Genomic DNA, 23,269 nt, shown 5'->3' with positions numbered 1-23,269 from the left:
AATCGCAGCCCATCTCCTTTTGAAATTAACAGAACAGTCTTAATTAATTTCAGTTGCATTTGCTTAATTTGTTTGTTAACACAATAACAACCTTTAATTGTACATACCTGTACCTATACAATAACCCCTTAACTGTACAAGAGTAAAAGTTTTTCAAAATTCACACAGGAACTCCAATAGCTAATGATAGATTAGGTATGGGAATAACCTGACTCCATCAGAAAAGCATGAGTAACTGTAACTCGCTTTATGATGGAATAATAATGGATGTAGCTCTGTTTGCTACACCTTGTTTTGAGGTGCCATTTCAGCACTGATCAGCTACCACTCAGTGCCACTGAAAACTGAAACATTTTATTTCTTTTCTAAAGGTTAAATACAAGGAAGACTTATCTTGGCTCAGAGGCATTGGCTGTTACGCATGGGATACTCCAACTTTTGCTCTGGCAGGAAAGAACAAGGTGCTCTACAGCGGGGTAAGTAAAACAGTCTCCTAAATGTGTTTTTTTGACATTGGCTTATATTACAGATAATTTTTTCACAGGACAATCCAATTCTGACCTAGACATTGATACGAATAACTCATGGTAGAAGTTAATATATAGCATCTAAACATTCAGTTCTTGGTATATAAGAAAAGAGGCAAAATGACCTTTTACTTATTTATCCCCTCTGTTCCTTGCAAAGCTATCAGCTCCATAGTAATTTTTCTAGTGATTCTAAGTCTAGCTTTAAAATTATGAAGATTTGAAATTTCCATTCCTTTCTTGACGTGATAGTTCCATCCTGCAAACCACTACATTTGCAACTATTTTTTCTTTGTAGATTTGTTAAATGCACATATGCAATAATTCCACCATGGTTTTGCTGCAGATTGTTTCTAAAATATATTTTCATGGCCTTACCCTTCTTTGGATTGACATTGGAATATTTTTTTTGTGTTTGGTTTTTTTTCTGCAGTGTAAGTACAAGGAGCTATTTGAGAAGACTAAGTCTCATTTTAAGTATGTAGCTGACTCTCCAATTAATGAGCATTTTAAATATGCAACTAAGTTGATGGATGGGGTAAGTATTAAAAATTTCTGTAGAATCTCATACTGAAGAAATAAGTGTGTGTATGTTAATACTGAGTTGAAGATTGATCTTCCTTATGAGATTGTAAATAATCCAAAGTATATTCAGGCTTCAAGATGTCTTATGATCAGACTAAAATCGTGAAAGACAAGGTTGCTTTTATTGTCTTGTCTGAGTATTAGGACAGGCCAGATTTAAAGTACCTAAAAATTGAAATGCTGGCCCCTGTTCCATTACGCTGTCATTGCAAAGAAACTGCTCCTTTGCTGACTGGTAAATAAATGCTAACTTAAATAATGCTGCTTCCTTAGTAACACTGATTGTTGATTGTCATGTGAAAAAAGGTCTAGAGAGAATCACAAATTGCTTTCCTGAAACTTTGAAAAAACCCCTTCCTCAGTGTTAGGAAGATAGTTTTATGTCTGAAGTTATCGTAGCTCTGTTTCTGTTCAGATATTTTGTGCTGAATTCTCCCACTCTGCTACTTACTTTTTCTTGCTTTCCTCCTGTAGTGCTAAAGAAACAATAAGCACAACATAGGAGCAGAGGGGGTTAAGGAATGCCCCTGGGTTTAAGACTAAAATCACCAGTGGAGTTCTTAGGAGTAGGGCTGTACACCTACAGGACAAAGCTCATTGAAAGGCACCGTGTTCTAGGTGAATTCTCATCAGCTTAGAGCAGACATATCACACCAGACTGATGCTTTTCATTAAAGCAGCATATATTTAGACTCTCTCACCCTGGTATTTTATTCTTTTTCACCAGAAATTGTGTTAATTCTTTACTTGTCAGTAAGCATATTGCAGTATTATTTGTTCTAAGTTAAAAGAACTTCCACAACAGATACCATTCCAGTACCATTGCTGTATAATTTCATACTCAATTTGATAAGCAGTGAACCACAATTTGTTATAGAAGATTGTTAGTATTCAGTCTTCTTAATGTTCAGTAGAGCAAATAAGGAAAAATTTATTATGAGAAACATTAATGAGGAAAAATTCAGCAAGAGGGGCTCCATACATTGAAATGAATTTGCCTAATTGTCATGTTAGTGAAGTTTTTTGTGGTGAGGGATTATAGTTTTGCTTGCAAAAATTCTGATGATAACACTGTATTTTACCCTTGCATCTCATGTTCTCTTTGTACTCAAGTCAGGAATCTAGTTCCACACAGAGTTGCTTCTGCAGTTATTTTTCATTAAGAAAGTAAGTAATAAAATGGCTTGTTTGAAGAGTGGCAGGGATGGAGCATAGGTGTCCTTGAATTGTGGATTAGGCTGTCTAGTGGAAATTTAGAAATGTATATACTATATAGAAATGTTTTCTCTCTGTGTTGTTTGGTTGCATTTTTTAATATATTTTTCTCTTTTGGGTATAAACTTCAATCTCAGCCTTTAAATAGTCCATGTAAAGAGGTTTCAATGGTTAAAATGATGATCTCTTTATGTCCTCACTCTCTTTTAATCTGTTACACTGTATTATGCTATTCTGAGCAGAAATTATATAAAGCTGCCTATGAGAAGCTCAAAGATAGGTACAGCGTTATTGTGGATGATCCTAAGAACCTCCTGGCCAAGTGGGGGACTACTCTGAGCAGTCAGGTACTGTAGGAGCACTGGCCAGTGCTGCCAGCAAGTGCCTGGTTCACTCACAGCTACTCTGTCTGTGCAAAACATCTGCAGCTAGCAGTATCATAGGTTTCACCTGTGATGTTGTGATGTTTTATCTTTTTGATTGATCAGACAATTGATCAGATGATCTTTGTTTTGCCACCCAAAAAGAATCCTTACTTTTTGAGTGAGCTAATCTCTGCTATATGTACTTTCATATATTGTGCATCAATTGACATCAGAAATCTATTGCTTTTTGAAGTCATCGGAGAGGTTTTAAAAAATACAGTATCATGCATTTATTTTTTATAACCTCTCTTTTTTTATGACCTTTACAAATATTATCTTCTTATTCATTTCTAGATAAAGCAACAGTGACGAATTTGGCTTTTTTTGACAATTTTTTTTTTGGGCAAATTTTGCAATTTCCTTAATGGAAATCTTTTACTATATACTCCTGACATTCTTAATTATATAGATGTAAGTTGTATGCACATCTGAATGAATGCATATAGTACCTTGCCTAAATCTCTCCACTCTCAAAGTGTCTGGGATCTAGAGCTGTGTTGTTGTTCATGGTGTTCACGAGTCTCTTTTGTGCTTCGTTGCCATTTGCATGAACAGAAAAAATATAAATCCTTTGCCAAGATGCTCCTGCAACATGGATGTAATGAATTTCTGAGGCCAGATATCCTGACAGCACTCTACAACACATATATGTGGAGCCAGGTAATACGAAGAACTGATGCTGAAGGAGACATTTTATATACAGTTTAGCTCTTGGACTTCTAATATTTAATGCTTGGGAGTTCTCTGCATTTCTACGGGTATCAGACTCCAAAGTTTGTCGATATGCTTAACGCTGGCTATGATAAAATATTTTTGAAAACAGAATATCTGAAACAATATTTACTGTAACTCGGACGGCACTCAGCTCAGGCTGAACTTGCCTTCCTTTTCTCCTTTCATTCTAAATAATTGTTATATATAATTCTATATAATATTCACGTATATACCTGAAGAGCAATTTTCTGTACATTTAAGATATTGTATGTTAGCTGTTCCTGATATTTTCCTAACCAGATTCTCGTTCTGCCACCATTCCTTGGACTGACCACCCCTCATAACAAAAGTCCCTTAATTCAGTATGAACATGATGAAGTAATTTGGCGAGAAGTTGACAACGTTTATCTACCGCTCTGCCTGAGAATGGCGTCACATTGTGCCTAGAAACAGAACAGTCATGTCTCACTTCTAAGTGCCCTTAGAAATGGTAAAGGTGCACAGGTCTGTAGTAAGTCATATTTTTAGGAATTTCTTTCTTTACCTACTGCTTTTAAACAAGGCTAGCAAAGCAGTCCTCATGCAGTCACATAATACAGTTTATCTAAAAAAAAATGCTCTCTCCTTTTGCCAGTTTTAATAAGAATCAGAAGGTAGAAAGTGAGTAAAATTCATCTATTTGTTCACACAGAACAAAGAGCCTAACATATTTATATTCCTGATGATGTAAAACAAAGCCTCTGACAGCTCTGGTATTATTGTGCAAAATTAATTTTCCGTATTCTCTCTTCATTTAATCTGGATTCCAGCATATGTATTTTGACTGTACCAGTGAGATGAAAATGTGGCTTCTTAAATAACTGATACTTACTTATTTCTGCTCTGAAATCAAAACCGCTAGCAGTAGCCTTATTCTTTTCAGTGGTAAAAATGATTTCTGACAAGGCCAGCATATAACATTTAAACTGGAAACGCAACAGTAGAAAACAATTACATGACAGAGAGGGGGTATTCTTCATTACTATTAGTACAGTTAATGAAATTCTTCAGTAATAACTCAGTAATAAGGTACTGAAGGTCTTTACTAGACATTTTTGTTGACTTTTTCTGTGGATTTCTGTTATCTCATTAAAAACTCCTTGCAGGTGAGTTTGAGTATGTTTGAAGAAAAAAAAAAAAAAAAAGCAGTCTGCCTGACCTGCATGTTCATCTGAGTTGACTTCATGTTATAATTTGTTGTTTGTATGAAATTTTTTAATTTTTGTCTGTCATAGTCCTGTTTCAAAAGCATGGGTTTATTTTCTGATGCAAGATAGAGCATGAAAGTTCATATTTCAAAGTGTGTTCTGACCTCTTCCACCTGCCCTCAGGCTGTCTGCAATGAATTACCATTCTTGGTGTACAGGCTGTTCTCACTGAATTCTGTGAAAACAGGTTTAGAGTCCTGCAGTAGGGCAAGATGATCTTTAAGACAGACATTATCAAGAGACAAGTTCTGCTATGAAAGCTTTTAAAATATCCTGGCATTATGATACATTTAGCAAATGCATTTATCTTCCATTGTACAAGATGTTTTACATTTCATTCTGATGAACATCTGAAAATGAGATGTTGTCCAGTTACAAATTTTAAAGTCACTAATCTATTGAGATTGCTTTTTTAGCTCAATCCTGGAGATTTAGGATAGAAGTGAGGCTTTAAATACACATGAAATGAATCACATGAATAGTCAGCCTCTGAGGCAAATAAGGGGTTTGCAGAGTTTAGCTTATTGTCCATGTTCAGCTTTCATTGGCTTTGGTGGAAGGATTTTGCGATTTTATGTATGAATATAAACATATCTCCTGAAGGTGTTTTGCCTTGGTTTGTGTGGTTAACATACTCTTCTTTCCCAATCACCAGGTTGAATACAAAAAGGACTATGAAAAGAAGAAAGACAAGTATACTACAGTTGTGGATACTCCAGAACACTTAAGGACTACAAAAGTCAACAAACAGATCAGCGATGTAAGTGTGGTCTGACCCTTCCAAGCATACCTTCTCTGAATTCTGACCTATGAAGTGAGATAAATAACAGTATGGCATTTTCGATAGTCCATTATAAAAAGTTTCTCATCTTGATTTTTCACAACTGACACAAAGAATGTCAAATAATATATTCTATAATTTGTATCTTCAGATTATTTACAAATTGGAATATAACAAAGCAAAGCCTAAAGGCTATACTACAATCCATGATACACCTATGTTACTGCTTGCGCGCAAGGTCAAGGACAGAATAAGTGATGTAAGTAAATCATGCTTGCCTGTGGTAGCAAAAAGACACATAATTAACTTTTTACTTTGATATGCAGTGGTTTTAACTCATATGTAACACTGTCATTAAAAAATAGCTTCTTGTCAGAGTGTATTGGTTTTGTTTCCCTGTAAAACTCTATATGCGTTAAATTCTTTTCCAAAAACCAGTGGATTCTGAAGGTGTTCAGGAAGTTTTTTCATGTAATGTTCTGTAGCTCTTGGAACATATTTGCTGGGGTAGAGCAGCCCTCACTAGTAAGAAAAGGTGTGAGCTGGAACTGGTATCTAATTAAAGCATGGGTTTGGGGATTTTGTTTCTAGGGTTTCTTCCTCTGTTGGCCATATTCTATGGATACTGTGAATGTGAATATTCTGATCTAAACTAAACATGTGTTTTGATTATGGGGCAATGGAAGGTGAAAAAGAAGAGAGAAAAAGGAAGATGAAGTGGATAGAATAATATCATAAGATTTGGGAGTCCTGCTCCTAATTCCTCCTCCTACCAGGCTTTCTCTCTGACCTTTGTATTGTCCCTCAGACAACCATAAATGAAATGAAGATACTAGCACTGTGAGAGAAAAGTAGCATGAAAGTCATGCAGATGCTACCTGGATTATGATGAGTGAATCCAGGAAGAGAAGATAACCATATTTTCCAGATAGTAACATGGATCCTTAAGAGATGAAGATGCTCAAAAGTGATCTGTGAATTGAAGTACATTTTTTTTCGTTCCAAAGTGAATGCTGAATTTGAGGTTCTATAAAGCATGGAAGGTCCTATCAGAAGACAAGTTTCTTTAAAGCATTTCTATTGGGTGCAAAAAAATAGAAACAGGCAGCATTACTGTCCATGTGTAGATTTTGTTAATCTTTGCCTGTGGTTCATGGTGAGTTATACCTGCTACCTTTTCTATTTAAAGAGACTTGCTGCTGAAGAGGACCCTTCTTTCAGGCAGATGGTTGATACCAAGTTGTATTGGTGAAATTTCTTTTTCTTCTGTTAAGATTTGTTCTCGACAGGAACAATTTTTAATATTGTGGTTTTCATATTTTGATGCTTTTCTTGTTGACAACAATATTATCTTTGTAAACATTATTTATGTTTGTCTTTCTTTAGCTGAAATACAAAGAAGTGTACGAGAGGAATAAATCTCACTGCAATGTCGTAGCAGATTCAGTTCATATTAAGACTCCAAGGCATGCTTACAAGCTAAACAGCAATGTGAGTTCAATTTTATTACTACTTTGATTATGGATAGTGTTTGGGACTGGCAATGGAGACTGTAAGAAATTATTTTCGGTTCCATTGAAATTGTTTAAGCTTGAACATTGCCTCTAATTCTTATACTGTTTGAATGAAATATATTTTGATTTATTTCATACTAAAGTGCTTACTCTTCAAAGTTGTCCTTGAGGTCACTTGAGGTCCTTGTATGTAGTACATCTACTGTTCTTCTAGTTTCCCTTTGTTTTCCTGACAGAGACATAACTGTCCCAGAAATTCTCTGTGATGATATTCTTGCAAAGTGCATGCTTTGTGGGAAGCTCTCCTGCATTTTCTATTATTGGTGGCCCACTTCAATCGGCAAGGAACTGAAAGCACTCACCTTCTTCAAAGTCATGACATCTTTTCAGTCACTCAGTTTCCTTTCTCCATGTAGCAGAGGATCAACTAGACTAAATGGACTCCCACTGGACTGAACATGTACATTCAGAGGAAAGCCCTAGGCTGATCTAGATGTGCTTTCTTACCTCTTCTCTCCTGAATTGGTACAGACCAAAAGATAATTTGCATATGTAGGAATGTCATGTGTAAAGTACACAACTTCCAATTAGCTCATTTTTTTCTTGTTTCACTACGAACAGCTGGATTATAAGAAGAAATATGAAGCAGCCAAGGCTCACTGGCACTGGATTGCTGATAGACCTGACTTTATTCAGGCAGCCAAGTCATCTCTTCAACAGAGTGATGTAAGGAAATCAAAATAAACTGAATACTCCCTTTCCCCACATCTCTCATGTTCAGAATAATAATAATTTAAAAAAATAACTGTCAAAGATTTGATGCATTCTTCAGTCTTTTTTTTTTTTCTTCTTCTTCCTGCAGTATGAATACAAACTGGACCGGGAATTCCTAAAGGGATGCAAACTTTCTGTCACAGATGATAAAAATACAGTATTGGCCTTAAATAATGCCATCTTGGCGAGTGATGTAAGTACTTGAACAAACTTTTTTTGTTCTGCTAGAACTTTACTTACTACGTAAACTTTTATCGGAAATATGGTTGTATTAAGAATGAAGCTTTGAAAAGTTGTTCTCAGTCATTATTTCTTTTGACTTGTTTATTCCATTAACAAATTGGCAAAATCTGAATAAATTTGGTCTTGTAAATGTCACTGGCCTAGTTCATGGATTAAATAAAAATTCATAGTTAACATTGCCTGAACACCCTAGACCTTTGGTATATCTCTGCATTCCTGTATTTGAAATGAAAATATTATCTGGAAAGAAACAACAGAAAAAGTTGCAGGTAGAACTTGTGCATAACACAAAGTATATTTAATAATTAATAACAATGTATTAATATTCAATATTTTAATAAGACTCCAAGTGAGACCTATAGGAATATATAAACCGAAATGAATTTATCTTGGAAAACACGAAAGTATGGGATTTTCTGCAAACTTTTGCACTAACAAGCAGGCACAACCATAGTCATTTCTTTAAATTTATTTAAATTTAAATTGCCACAAGACAAGAAACACATTCCTGAAAATGATAACTTTTCTTCCTGCTAGATAAAATATAAAGAGAAGCACAACAAAGCTCGAGGAACGTACCATGTTGTTCCAGATACACCTCAGATCCTCCTGGCTAAGAATGTCAGCTCTCTTGTATCTGAGGTAAAATGTCAGGGTGGTACTTGCTCATTTAAAGTACATCCTGTTAATATTGGAAGGTGGGGGTGGGGTGGGGAGGTGGGGACAGGGCTTGCATTGCTGGTTTTTACCTATTTTTATTCTGTGCTTTCAGAACAAATACAAAGAACACAGCAAGAAGCAGCTTCCACATGGGTCCTATACAACCCTGCCAGAGACAAGAGACACTGCTCATGTGAAAGAGGTGACCAAGAATGTCAGTGAGGTAAGTAACTAGTGCGGTAACAATTCACGGGGAGATTATTACCTGCTGCCTATAACTGATTAGACAGTTGCATGTTTTAGTATACATGCAACACATTTAGAGTCTCATTGTAAAATGCCCAAGGAGTCAGAAAAGATTAATTCCTACCAGAATGAGACTGTAACAAAGAGATAAACACAATTTATTGGGAATATGTTGAAATACTCTGGAAAAAAGTGCCAGGCTGGAGTGCTAATCGGTCCCCATAATTCAGATTTTATTTTTCTTAGAGTTTGAACAGAAATCGTTATCTCAGAAGAGCAAGCTTTTGTAATCTAAAGCACAAATTACAACAAACAAACTGGGGACCATACATTTTGAGGCTGAGGAGATTGCATATTATCTATCTTAACAGTTTTAGTGAGCTTATTGCTGAGTTTCAGTAGCATTTACCTTCATGTGAAATTACAAAACCACACATGGCCCTTTTTGCTTTTAACAGACAAACTATAAGAAGAAGTTTGTGAAGGAGAAAGGCAAGTCTAATTATTCTGTCATGCTGGAGCCTCCCGAAGTGAAACATGCCATGGAAGTTGCTAAAAAACAGAGTACAGTAAGTTTGTCTTGTCTTTTCATGAATTAAATAGCTTGTGTAAGCAAATTCAGTCAAAGTCAGCTGACAAAACCAAAATTCACATACTTCTGCGTTTCCTCCCAGCCTCCATGTTCAAATGTAATGCTGAAAGATAAAGGTGCAAATATTTACATATGTAAAATTGCACTGAAATAAAGGATTTTTTTGAAAATAATATTTCTGCTTAATCACATGGTAGGATTTAAAGTAATCTAGTGCAAATCACATCTAATTTTTTTCATTCCTTCAAATACAGACAGAATTGCATGTGCTTACTGCTTCATTTGTAGACAACTTGCAAAGACAGATTCCTAAATCCATTCTTTGTGAAATCATTTTAAAAATAAATCCGGAGCACTTTCCCAGCAATATTGCTGTCCTTAATAGGTATATTCCTCATAAACAAACCTCAGTATTTTTCTTTCTTCTGTCTATCATCATGAATTAGATTGAATACAAGAAAGATGCCAAGTCAAAGCTTCACTATACACCTATAGCAGATCGACCAGATATTAAGAAAGCAACTCAGGCTGCCAAGTTAATTAGTGATGTAAGTGGTTTTTAAGTCTTCTGTATAATTCTTTAGCAATAATTTTGCTACTAAAACCAGTGTCAGTAAAATAATTAAAAGCGAATGTGATCACTACTAAACTATTATTTTTTTTTGTCCTTGTTAGATTGAATACAAAAAGCGTGGAGAAGCTGGCATTGGTGTAAGCATGCTGGGACGCCCAGATATTGAACTGGCAAAGGAGGTGTCCAAGCTAACTAGCCAGGTAATAAACAGTTGGTGAAACTTTAAAGCAGTGAGAGAAATTAGACATGATATTAAATTACAGGCTAATATTAATATTATAAATGAAATTATTTCTGGATGAGTGGATGATGGAATATTTTAAAGGGAACGTGTTAAAAGTAAAAATTAAATTCCTATGCAAGGTATTTCTTTGTTGAATAAACTTTTCTACTGACTTACTAAATATCAGTCATGGAGGCATAGAATCTCCTTAAAATGATGCTGTGACAAGATCTTCTAAACACTTAGTCTGAAGTGTTAGCCATGTTCTCTTTTCTTTACTTTTTTTTTTTTTTTTTTAAGCTTTTCTAGGTATTGGCTTTAAAAGAAGCAGCCTTTTACCTAATTCTTATTATCCATCCTTTATGAGATGGACATTCAGCTTCTTTCAGCCAGTTTCTTTCCACTGTGGGCCTTTAAAAGAATCTTCTGGTTTGAAGTTAACATGTTGTATAAACAGAAACTTGCTTACTTTTATGTAAGTTACAATGGTTATGGTCTCTGATTGGTCTGAAGCACATTCTTGCTATTTTCTGTGACAATTTTTTCCGCCAGGATCTCAGTTCAACTTGGTTCTTTCTCACCACTTCATGCTTTAAACCTGTTACCGTTTGCATTTCTGATCTTGCTTTCTTGCTACGCATTATAGGCAGAATACCTCAAACGACATATGAGAGGGCATGGAGCTGCATCTTATGATACCCCATGGATGAGAACCTTTAAGAAAGCTAATATGCTAAGTAGTCATGTAAGATAATTTTAAGTGACACATCTGGGAATGCTATTTTTATGCATCTGTCTCTTGCTTGCACATTATCTTACAATTCCAAGCTGTTAAAGGGTTATGATGCACCAGTTGCGCTGGATCTTTTTGTGTCAAAGATGACAATCTTTGTTGTTTGTTGTTGTATTGTATAAATGCTGAATGTAGCAAAACTTCTGAGGCTGCTCGGTCAGATGTGACTTTTTTTGTTTTGTCCGGAAAAACATTGCATGGGAATTCTGTGGGTGGGGAATTTGTTTCAGAAACACCATAAGAAGCTTGAAACCTTTTTAGGCCCTTCATAATGTTTTTGGAACTTCCAGTGTTTTTAATGGATGTTTCCAATGCACTCATGCAATGTGAAAACTCACCTTTTTCACACAAAAAAACTTAAAAAGAGACATGTAAGCTTGAGCTGGTTTTCCTGAAACTGTGCAAAAAATGGAAATATATGTGTATGACAAACCCGCTCAATGGTGCTGGTGATTTTCAGTGAATGGTCATACCATATGCGTAACGTTCACAGTAGAACTTCATTTTAACTATGCAAACGTCAAACTTCTATTTAAACTTCATTTAAACTATTCTTTTTACATTGTGCTGGAATAGCATGATGGAAGCATAGTGTATGACCGAATCAGCCCCAGAGCCTCAAAGTATACCTTGTAGTGGTTTGAGGACACATAGTTTCTTATATTTCTCGCCATCTCAAAACCTTTGGAAAATAGAAAAACAATGGCTGCATAGCAGTTTTTGAAGCGGCAGCAGACAGGTCTGTGACAGTTTGGTTTTACACATGTATTTCCAAATGAAAAAAGGGGAATGTGTTTTTTCCATGTCTAGCTGTGACTGCTGCACGTACCTGTCGCATGTTTGAATGTCAGCCACTGTGTTTGTCAGGAAAACCAAGAGTCTTTTTGGTAGAACCAAGGATTCTTAAGCTGAACAATGGAACTACAAGAAAAAGAAGAAATTATGTTGATTCCTGCTCAGTAATAATGACAGTCTCCTTTTCCATGCTTTTGCTCCAATGCTAGCCAGTTCTCCTCTTGGTCTTACGAACATGCTTTGATGAGATTATTTTAGTTCTGAGAGAAAATTAACTATTGTAGAAGCAGTAAGGGAACAAAGAATAATTGGTGTAATCTTTAATTATTTTTTCTCTTAAGCATTTTTTCTCATAAGCTTCTCCTTTATAAAGCATTATGTCCAGTTTGTTTGTCCACTTGCTTTTTTTAGTTGGATTTCATCTATCTGTCTGGGATACTTCTAATTTTTCATAGATCTTCTTGTAACATTTCTTGTAGGCTTTAAAAAAGTGAACTCTTTGGCATGATGGTCTGATCTTGATAATCTGTTGCATAGCTTGCAAAACTTAACAGATTCTAGCATACTTCTGATTGGTTTAAAATTTTGTGAGATCAGAACCTAGAGTGATTCCTTTATGTCAAAAATGTTAATATTGTTTTCTAACAGCAGCTATATAATTTGTGGATTTGCCTGTTTCACTGTGTGTTTTGTCTGAATGCTGGCATATTTTGCAAATCAAAAGAGCAGCAGTGGTATCCAGCATGAACCGTATGGTGCTGTATGGACAAGATTATGACAAGAAATTCAAAGTGGAAAATGTGATTGTGGAATGTGACTTAATTCCACATTCAGTCATCTTGGGGTTTTTTTTGCTAGTATAAAATTACCTGTGTACATTTCTGTAATTGTCATAAAAACCCCACTAGCATGAGTCAGCCATTCTTCAACTTAGTTATCAATTTTTCAGTATTTTATTTCTTTCATTTCAATCGTCACATAAATATTGCTTGGGAGATGAAGGTTTTTTCTCAGGAACCATGAATCCTTTATCCTCATCAGCCACTGTCCTGTATTTTCTGCATGCTTTTTGTAAGTATTATCTTGATCCTGAATAAGGTCAAATTCTTTCAGAAGGACTGATGACAATTGTTCGGTTCTTGTCCTTTAGACCAGGGATGGGTGTTGCTAGCTTTTTAGTGTAAAAGATCTCCAAGGAAATGTGGATTGGTAGACAGAAAGGAGTGTTGCCTCACTTGTTACCAGACCAGGCAGAATACTGCTACAAGGAAGACATGAGAAATTCTCAGAATTTTTCTACTGTACTGATGTGTAATTGTGATGAGCACACATACTAACTATGCCGTCTATTTAGGTAAGCCAGAATCTTTAATAGTTTGAGTTTTTCTTGCACTCTTCAGTAACTCTTCTGAAACAATTTTATTTATCTTTGATAGCAAAAAAAAGCAGTAAACCCAAAATATTCCTAAGGGAATAGTCCCTTTTGTAGGTTTACAAGAAATAGGGAGGAATTAGCCTTTAGCTTCACTTGCAGCAGTGGGATGGGACAAGTCACAATGGATGAAGGACTTGCCCTCACTGAAATCAATAGCAAAACTCTCATTTCTATCAACATTTCTGTGCCTCCAGCCTGGGTCTACTGGGTTATTATGGCTTGTATCACTGTTATGTTGCTGATGCTAACTTGGTTTGCAAGTGTTACTAAGGCTCTGCATAATCTAATTCCTTGTAAGCAGTTGTATCACTATTCTGTTTGTGATCATTAGCATCCTTCTTTGTCTCTGATTTATACAGAACACACTATATGTATAACTTTATATATTTAATGTAAAGTATTTGATATATTGCTATCTTCAGTGCTTGTTTTCTTATAAGGTAGGTTTTAAAGCTCACATTTCTCCAAGAAATATGTAAAAAGTTCTTTTAAATACTCTTTATACTTGTGTCAGTTCTGTCTCTTTGTGAAGTAGGGTGTTCTTTGCCCATGCCCAGTTCCCATCAGGTGAAAAGTTCTTCATCTCCAAGGGTCAGAATTCAGCTGTATTTTGTCAGCATAATTCTTTTTACTGTATCTGTTATTTTTACAATGAGGAGATGTAACCTGTGCACTGAATGAAAAATTGCTAGTATTTTGTAAGTACAGATGTAGATTTTCTTTCTGTGTCAGGTCATCTTTAAAATAGCCTTTATTCCAGTGGATGCCTTCAAGTTACTACATTTTTGTTCTTCTGCTTACTGTCAGCGTCAAAGTAGGGTCTCTTTGCCTTCTGCAGCCAAACAGCTGAGTACTCAGCAACAGTTGTAATATCTGGTTGTTTCTTAATTTAGGTGAAATACAAGGAGAATTTTTCCAAAGAGATGGGTAAAAAGCCGAAGTATGATTTAAAGGAGGCTAAAATCTACAAGACCATGAAAGATGCTCACAACATGGCTAGCGAGGTATTTTTGCTTACAGTTTTCCCTTAGGGAAATTAAGTTTTAAATTTCTTTGAAGAAGACCTCCTTTGCATTATAATACTTTCAACATCACAGGTTTCATTAGCAGTCTCCTTTTCTGATGCTTGTCCTTTCTTACCCGCAGGTGAAATATAAGGCAGATTTGAAGAAACTCCATAAACCTGTTACAGACATGTCTGAGTCGCTGATCATGAACCACGTCCTGAGCACCAGCCAGCTCGCCAGTGCTGTAAGCTCATTAACTAATCCCAGATCCATTTGCTTTTTTCATTACTATTGATTCCATTCTGAATTGATCTCTGCTAACTATTTCTGTAACAATTACTCCCTCTGTTATTATTCATGGGAAATGAATAATATTCATGGGACATCACCTGGTAGTGATCTCTTCCTCTACTTTCTAATGATTATCTCCTAGTTAACTAGCAACTTTACCACATTTGTCCTCTGGGAAGTGAGTTCTTTATTAGCTGTAGAACTGTTAATGTTTCAAATCCTCTAATATTTTTTAGTGAACTGATTCTTTACTACCTTTTAACTGATTGCATTACACTAACAAATACCATTTTCTTCTTTTTTTTACTTTTTTCTTTACTGCTTACTATATTTAAAATTTTGATTTTTGTCCTTTTTTTCATTTCTTGTTTATGTTTAACATCCCCCTGTTGTAGATGTACAGAATTATGCCTAACAAAATACTTGATAATTTTGCTGAGAAAAGACAAAAATCATTATTGCCTGGTACAGCCTTTTCATGTATCCACTGTTTTCTTTTTTTTTTTTCTTTTTATAATCCTGTTTTTGAAAAAATCTTTGTTGCAATCAAAATGGTCAAAAAAAGATAACTGTTCACCCATGTCTTTAGAAGTGATATCTGATACTGGGAGTTAAACTTCTTGGTTTTGTTTTGCTTTTTGTATTTCTAATTTCTCTTTGATGTTCCATTGAAGTGTTGCTTTGATTGGACCTAAGACGTAAATTTGCTGAGGGACTTTTTTTTTATTGAGATGATTTTTGACACCTTCCCTTCAGTACCAGTACAAGAAGCAATATGAGAAGAGTAAGGGTCACTACCATGTGGTGCCAGATAATCTTGAACAGGTTCATCTAAGGGAGGCATCAGAACTTCAGAGCCATGTAAGTTGGTCATGTGTTTCTCATTAACCCCACTCACTGAGTACCAGTCTCCATCACTGAAGTCATCCTAGCGAGTTCTCCAGTATTTAACAATCTCTGTGCTTACCTGCTTTATAAACACCGCACACCTGAGTAAAGAAGGCAATGAGAAATACTTGCACATTTACAAGTTTAGAACACCTATACAATATCTGTATGATTTCTTCATTTTAGATTAGATCTCAAAGTTACTTATGTCTGTTATATAGGGATCTTTTTGCACAGTATAATACATGTATCAGGGTGATTTTGCCTATAGAAGAAAAGGACTTGGTAATCAGAGAAACTGGAAATTGAAAGAAGTAGGGTTGTTGCTGACAATGTATTTTCAACTGTTGTATCCATTCTAGCCTCAAGTGTTATGGAGAGCTCTGCCATTCTTTTTCTGCATCCAGAACTGCTTTAACCAAAACAATACCTACTGCTGCTATTAAATGTCTGACATTTTTTTCTGTAGAGGACAGCAAATGGTGAATCATTTGGTCTATAGTCCTCCCTATTCCAGGTTCTATTCCACATATTTACTAACTGTAAAGCACAAGAGGAATTACTCTTAGAACACAAAGGGCCATAGTTGTTCTGCTGCATGGCATGGAAGAGCAAAAAGGTTACATAGCAATGGACTGTAAGAAAATGGTTGTTAATCAGTTTGTAGTTAAAGTTTAAGTCAGTACTTGTTGCTCCAGTCTAGCCAAAGGCAGCATTACCTCATGCAGCAGTCTGACAATTAATGCCCTAAAGGCTGGATACCATAACTTGAAGCAAGAATGTATTTATCCTTGTGGACATTTTACCTCCTGGACACTCGTGCACAGAATTAGTTTGCAAGTTGCTAAACTGCATCTTTTCAAGCCCTACTGCTAACACTCCAGCAATCCACTAACATGTATCTGGCTGAACTTGGCCAGGGTCATGAGCAGTCCAAGTGCCTTCCAGTTAGATTTTTACAGCTCTCTGTCTTCCTTCTTGTGATCAGTAAAGTCTTGAAATCTGAGCTGACATGGCTTACTCTCTGCAAAATAAATCAGTAGAATTTCAGGCCACACACATTTTGCTGCAAGCCTAACATTTGAGTTTACATTTTATGGTCAATAATACAGATTTCAGGAAGATAAAGAGTATTAGACATTCATTTTCTTACCACAGATCTGTTGACCAAAGTAGGTACATACTAGTTGATGAATTGGGTCTTTGATTATTTAGGAGGGTAACTTTTTCTTTTCTTCTCAGGTGAAATACAGAGAAAAGTATGAGAAGGAGAAAGGAAAACCTATGTTGGACTTTGAAACTCCAACATACCTTACTGCAAAGGAATCTCAGCTCATGCAGAGTGAGGTATGGTTAAAATCAATACTGATAAACTAAGAAACTTGAACATTTATTTTTTTATAGCTAAACTTTCACAGTGATTTAAGCAATTATACTCGCATCTTGTGCATGCTGATAGAACAACTGTAGCTGTGTCACATTTCTTTTTGTTGGTTATGAAATACTACATTTAAAATTCATGAATCTTTCCTGTGTCATGATGAAGTGTGTATTATCTGTAATTTTTCATCAAGAAGCTATCAGTAAATGAAGCTTAAGCAAGTTTTTGAGTCTTTAGAAGAAATGTAATATGAAATACATTTCACTTAAACTTCTGCAACATAAGTATAGTATGTGTGTCGATTATTATATTCCACAGAAAGTACCCTGGTTATTCTTTTCACCTCCAAACTCTATTTTTGAGAAATCCATTTATTTCCTGTTTGTCTCTACTGTCATAGTGTTCTTCACTGACCTGTCATTCTATTTCCTCAAGCAGTTTTTTTCTGTTCGTTTGAAGTATGATCTCGTTCTGTCACCGATGAAGGCTTATACATGCTGAGGAACAGTTGTATAAGCCCATTAGTCATTATGTTTCAGTGATTCCATTGAATGTTTTCTATGCTTATACACATAAGTAGAAAAAGAAGAGGAAAGAAAAAAAAAAAAAAAGCAGGCTCAGGTCATGTTTCCATTGAAAGCAATGAGCTCTTTCACGGGTTTTAGTAGAAACAGGACTTACTGCTTTAGGTGCCCACAGCACTGACTGTAGCAGGTCGTCATTATGACATTGATACCAAACCACTTCTCATCCTCCCAGTAGTTTTTCATGCAATTAAAAACATTGTAATAAATATTTGCTATTTTGCTTTTTTCTTCTTGCTCTCATTAGAAAGAATATAAGAAGGACTTTGAAGAGTCCATTAAAGGCAGAAACCTTACTGGCTTGGAGATTACACCATCCTTATTACATGTCAAATATGCAACCAAAATAGCAAGCGAGGTAGCAGTTATTCTGTGCTTATTTCCTCTGTCAAGCTAAATAATTCCACTAAGTATTCTCAGCAGCATTTCCTCTTCACCACTTTCTTTTTTCCTAACAATTCACATTAAGCATGTTTACATATATTTTGTGTTGTGAACTAATTTGTTGTGGACATCTATTTCGTTGTTAACTGTATTCATATTTACTGTGTCCCTTTCTGACATTCAGCAGCCTAACTGTCCCATAGCAGGGTGTATATGTGTGTGCCTTGGCAATTTATCTTGAACAATGATTGTTCTGTTGTGGTGGTTCTTACATAACCCTAGGCAATATTCTTGGTTGTTTTAAAAAACTCTTTTTGTCTTTTGGAGCTTTTGGAATTATTTTCTTTCATTTTTTAAAAAAATTTAAATTATTTTTTGCAGCAAAGTTGTAGACCATAGAACTCTCCTTAGTCTGGCTTTGCAGTTTTCATTTTCTTTCTTCTACAGAAAGAGTACAGGAAGGATCTGGAGGAAGGTGTCAAAGGTAAAGGACTAACAGCTTTAGAGGAGACTCCAGACATGTTAAGAGCAAAGAACGCAACTCAAATCCTGAATGAGGTATGTCAAAAGCTGTTTGCAAAATACTTCAATGGACGTCACAGCCTCCAACTGATAAATGCTTATGGCTGTATAATACTAGTATGAACTTCGTCATTTCCTAGCTCTTAATGTGTATGACTGACTGAGGATAAAACTGGGAGCCTGAACTTTTATGTGAGCTCTTTTCTGGCTTTGCAGTTACTGCAGGAATATAGGTGAGAAACAGGTGCTGTGATCAATAGTCAGATCAGTCAAGGGATAGGGCAAACCGGCACTGTGATGCAGCAAGGCTATGTGGGGGAACCAGAGGTGTCAGTGTTGTAAACCAGGCATCTTAGGTCAGGAGCTAAGGACCAAGCCTGAGGAAACAAGAAGCAAAGTGAGAGATTGGAAAGGGACTACAATCGGGAAACCAGGCTGGGGTACTTCTGCTTTAGGAGGTGTGCTGTGCAGCAAAGAGCTCTTTTTGAATGCTTTATGCTTGGTGGGTGAGTCAGAAACACCAGCCAGGCTCATGAACAGTTCCCCCTGCCCAGGACTGATGCCCAGTGGGCTGGTGGAGTCTTCCCCACTTTGATGGAGAGAGGTGGCCAGCAGACGGTCAGGATGCAAATGTAACAGCTACTTTATTTACATGGTGGACTAGTATAATAAATACTTCATAGTGACTGTTTTCATAGCATAAGATTAGCTAATATTTTAAGAGCCTTATCATCGGACAGAAAGCTAAAAAAAGTAACTTCTTGCTGTTACTTATGATTTCGCTTAAAAAAATACTCCTAAAATAAGCATCCTTACTGACAACAGCATTTTGTACTTAGTAGTACAGAGGTTTTGAGTTACTCAAATAGCCTACATTTTATTACCAGAATATTACAGACATACTCACCTAAGTTCAGCAGAGCTGGCACAGAGATATGAATTACAACCGTCTAGACAAAATAAGTCTTTTAGACCTTAGCAGAAGATCTCTTTGGGAGAAGTGGCAGCTGCAGCCCTGAGGTTTTAGGGAGGGTATTAATTCCAAAGGGCACAAAATCTCACGGGGGATCCTAACACCTTTCATTTTTTGGACATGCTCAAGCGCAAAATATCTGACCACTTTTCACTACCACATGCACTTCACACACTGCTTGCTCTCTGTTGCTTCTCTTCTGTACAAGTTACTGTTTTGCAGCAATCGCTGATCACCTAAAGGAGCTTATGTTTTGAAAATTCCTGGTGTGAGAAGGAAGAGTGACCTTAATACAGCTGGGCTGTAGTGTACTCCATTTGCTGCTGCAGTAGGGCTGTTTATTCTCAATATTTAAGTCATAATCTACACGCTTTAATGACATAATTTCCTGCTTAATTCTGCATTTATATTAGTAGCATTCCTATTTTGTGATATGGTCATGAAATCATCTGAAGTTGCATTCACATTGACAAAGCATGTATTCACATCTATTCACTGTCTTCATCTGCAGAAAGAGTACAAAAAAGCATTGGAATTAGAAATCAGAGGAAAAGGTCTGACAGAACTGGCTTTGGAGACACCAGATTTTGTGAGAGCAAAGAATGCCACTGACATTGCCAGCCAGGTCGGTGCAAGTATCTCATGTACCACGTCTGATGTCTTCTTTAAAAGAAAATTTATCAAGAGTTTTTTTCTGATTAAACCAAATGAAAATTGTTGTCCGGATATGATTAAGGGCACCTAAATGTGAGCTTTCCCCAACAGATCAAATACAAACAATTGGCGGAAATGGAGAAAGCCAACTACACCAGTGTTGTCGATACTCCAGAGATTATTCATGCCCAGCAGGTCAAGAACCTTTCAAGCCAGGTATCTTGAGTGAAACAATTTAATTATCGTTCCTGTGGGAACCTTGAACGGATACTAGTTTGGAGCACCTAAATAACTACCTGGCACGACATTCAGGAGATACACCAGGAAAACAAATTTCTTTAGAGCTGTGATGTGGCATCTGTTACTCTGAAATTCCATTTCAATATGAAAATTAGTTTATTTGAATGCTGAATTTCTAATAATGTATGAATTTCTATTGCTTTTACAATACCAAAGCTAATTTAGTTCTAAGTAATCTAGCTTAATTTTCTACTCCTTAATAACTTAACGTTTAAAATAAATCTTACACAGAGACATATTCTGAATTTGTATCAAATACAGAAGTACTCACGTTTCCATAAAGGTGGGCATTCTGCAACAATATAATTAATGCCAGGTTTTTGATTACTGCTTTTGTTTTAATGGAATATATTTTGTATTTTCTATCAGAAAAAGTATAAGGAAGATGCAGAAAGGACCATGCCATACTATGTGCCTGTAGCAGACACACCAGAAATGCAGAGAGTCCGTGAGAATCAAAAGAACTTTAGCACGGTACATATAAAAATAACAAACACTGTTACTATCAAATAATAAGAAATGTTCACCTTTTTTTGATTTAGTAAGATCTTGGTATCACACTCTTGAGCCCAGCTAGGCTGCTTTTATATTCTCGGGGATCTTCACTTAGAAGGTCTGCTGCGTATGCAGCAGCTCACTTATGCATTACACAGGGAACCAAAATGCTTCTGTAATTTTCTTGAAAAAAACCCTTTCTGCTGCAGTGCTATGTCAATTCCTTTGTGAGTAATAGAGAACTATACTTAGAGAAGTTGTCTGTTGTCAGTGGGACTACCTGCAAGAACTCCACAATCTGACTTGAAATCTTTAACTTTCATTGTTGAGACTTACTTGTTTTCAATACAATCTGGCAGCCTTCAAGATTTTTCAATGAATCTAATTAAGGATCTCCTATTGCTAATTTAAATTAGAATACTGTAACTGTGTTACATCTTTATATCACTAATGCTGTGCTAAAATGACCTCCTTATAAGGTGTCCCTGAAAATATATTTTTTTTCTCATCTTCAAAGAAAATTGTGAGTAAATTTTTATGGCAACACCTGATATTTAATTTTTTCAACAGCTTCAGTATCAGTGGGACCTACAGAACAGTAAAGGAAAAGTTACAGTTGTACAAGACACACCAGAAATGCTGCGTGTGAAAGAAAACCAGAAGAATTTCAGCTCGGTATAGTTATTTTCTCTTTTCAGTTCTCATTCCAAAAAAGTTTAATATGTTTAATAAAATAACTATTTTTGGCTCTTACCTCACAGGTATTGATGTGCTCTTGATGTGCTTAAATATAGGTATAAGAACTTTTCTTAAAAAATCTAACATTATTCTAAGTAGATTTAGCTGGTTTTTGCTACTCCTTTTTATCTGCTGGTTTTTGTGGGATGCCCTGATTGCATTCTTCCATGTATACTTAGCTGTGATATAGTTAAACAGGCAATCCTATACATAAATTGTTATTACTAGTATCCACTTTTCTTTTGCCCTCTTACCATGTATGTACTGTGTTCTTGTTGTGTTGCAACTGTCTTCTTTCAGCAAAAAGTGAACTGTCTGCCTGATTTGTTTCACATTTCATGTGTTACCATGAAGTGCCTAAAGTCTGTTGTATCATTTTGCCACTAGCACCATTAGCATAGTAGGTAATTAAGTGGAAGACATTTGTGTAAAACTTCATAAAAGAACTAAGAACACAAGGAAGGGATTAGAGCAAATACTAGTATTCAATCTGAAAATCAGTCTACAAGTGTTTTGCTGTTCTTCTTAAAATGTGTTACTACAAACATAAAGAGTCAGCTCCTTTTTGTCACCAATGGCACACATATAGTAGGACAGACATCAGATAGGCAGCAAGGCAGGGACTGGAGATGGTCCTTCGAGTTGGCTTTCAGCCTGCACTGTTGTGTACAAATCACTGTCATGAGCCTGTATTCACTCTCTAGAAGAAATAATGTTGTGTTTTGTATGCTTAAACTTGTTGTCTTCATTCTAAATATTAAGATTTTATATAAAGAAGATATTGGAACTGGAACTACTATTGAAAAGACGCCAGAGATGCAGAGAGTTAAACGAACACAGGATGCAATCAGCTCGGTACAAAAGAATTGATTTTTAATACTCTGCCAGTGCTAACTCAACTTGAAATAACACATTTTCCCCCCTCTTATTTCTGTAAATGTTGCCAACAGTGGTTTGTCAATAACCCAGCCAGCTAAGGGTTACTTTCTAAAAGTTTTTGCCTACTCTTGTTACTTAAACAATAATCTTTCTAATGATTAACATTCAATTTCTAACTTACAACCCATTTCTAAAACATGAAACCTCTTGCCATCATTTTAATCTCATCCCACACACAGTTTGATTCTTTGATTCTGTGCTGAACAATGTAGGTTGGAAGGGACCTCTTGAGATCATCTACTCCAACCCCATTGCTCAAGCAGAATCAGCTAGAGCAGGTTGCCCAGGACCAGATCCAGTCAAGTTTTGAATATCTCACAGGATGGAGACTCCACAGCTTTTCTGGGCAAACTGTTCCAGTGTCTGACCACCCTCACAGTAAAAAAAGTGTTTTCCTGTGTTCGGATTGAATTTTCTGTTTTTTAATTTGTGCCCATTACCTCTTGTCCTGCCACTGAGCACTACTGAGAAGAGTGACGCACTCTTCTTCATTCCTTCTCACTGGGTATTTGTACACATTGGTAAGGTCCCGCTGAGTATCCCTCTTCCAGGTTGAGCAGTCCCAGCTCTCTAAGCCTTTTCCTATATCAAAGATGCTCCTGTCTCTTACTCATCTTTGTGGCCCTGCACTGGACATGCTCCAGTATGCCCATATCTTTCCAGAATTAGACACAGGACTCCAGATGTGGCCTCCCCATTGCTGGCTAGAGGAAGGATCACCTCCCTTGACCTGCTGGCAATGCCCTTAATGCGGCCGAGAAAGCTGTTGG

General features: G+C 36.2%; 1 protein-coding gene across 1 annotated transcript in view; it reads left to right on the top strand.

The window, feature by feature from the left end:
* NEB (nebulin) overlaps positions 1-23,269 on the top strand; it is a 131,364-nt gene that overhangs the window by 91,175 nt on the left and 16,920 nt on the right. The window contains exons 107-130 of the mRNA XM_055718430.1: positions 372-476; positions 961-1,065; positions 2,570-2,674; positions 5,369-5,473; positions 5,646-5,753; positions 6,881-6,985; positions 7,630-7,734; positions 7,871-7,975; positions 8,563-8,667; positions 8,798-8,908; positions 9,390-9,500; positions 9,970-10,071; positions 10,199-10,297; positions 14,237-14,347; positions 14,490-14,594; positions 15,398-15,502; positions 16,772-16,876; positions 17,742-17,852; positions 18,326-18,436; positions 19,885-19,998; positions 20,139-20,243; positions 20,697-20,801; positions 21,393-21,497; positions 22,323-22,415. Coding sequence (XP_055574405.1) covers positions 372-476; positions 961-1,065; positions 2,570-2,674; positions 5,369-5,473; positions 5,646-5,753; positions 6,881-6,985; positions 7,630-7,734; positions 7,871-7,975; positions 8,563-8,667; positions 8,798-8,908; positions 9,390-9,500; positions 9,970-10,071; positions 10,199-10,297; positions 14,237-14,347; positions 14,490-14,594; positions 15,398-15,502; positions 16,772-16,876; positions 17,742-17,852; positions 18,326-18,436; positions 19,885-19,998; positions 20,139-20,243; positions 20,697-20,801; positions 21,393-21,497; positions 22,323-22,415 — 2,541 coding nt within the window. The remainder of the gene's footprint in view (positions 1-371; positions 477-960; positions 1,066-2,569; positions 2,675-5,368; positions 5,474-5,645; positions 5,754-6,880; positions 6,986-7,629; positions 7,735-7,870; positions 7,976-8,562; positions 8,668-8,797; positions 8,909-9,389; positions 9,501-9,969; positions 10,072-10,198; positions 10,298-14,236; positions 14,348-14,489; positions 14,595-15,397; positions 15,503-16,771; positions 16,877-17,741; positions 17,853-18,325; positions 18,437-19,884; positions 19,999-20,138; positions 20,244-20,696; positions 20,802-21,392; positions 21,498-22,322; positions 22,416-23,269) is intronic.

This window comes from Falco cherrug, chromosome 8 (assembly GCF_023634085.1).
Source record: "Falco cherrug isolate bFalChe1 chromosome 8, bFalChe1.pri, whole genome shotgun sequence".
In the NCBI taxonomy this organism is placed as follows: Eukaryota; Metazoa; Chordata; class Aves; order Falconiformes; family Falconidae; genus Falco; species Falco cherrug.
Note: the sequence above shows the minus strand (reverse complement) of the source record. Positions and strands in the feature narration are given on the sequence as shown.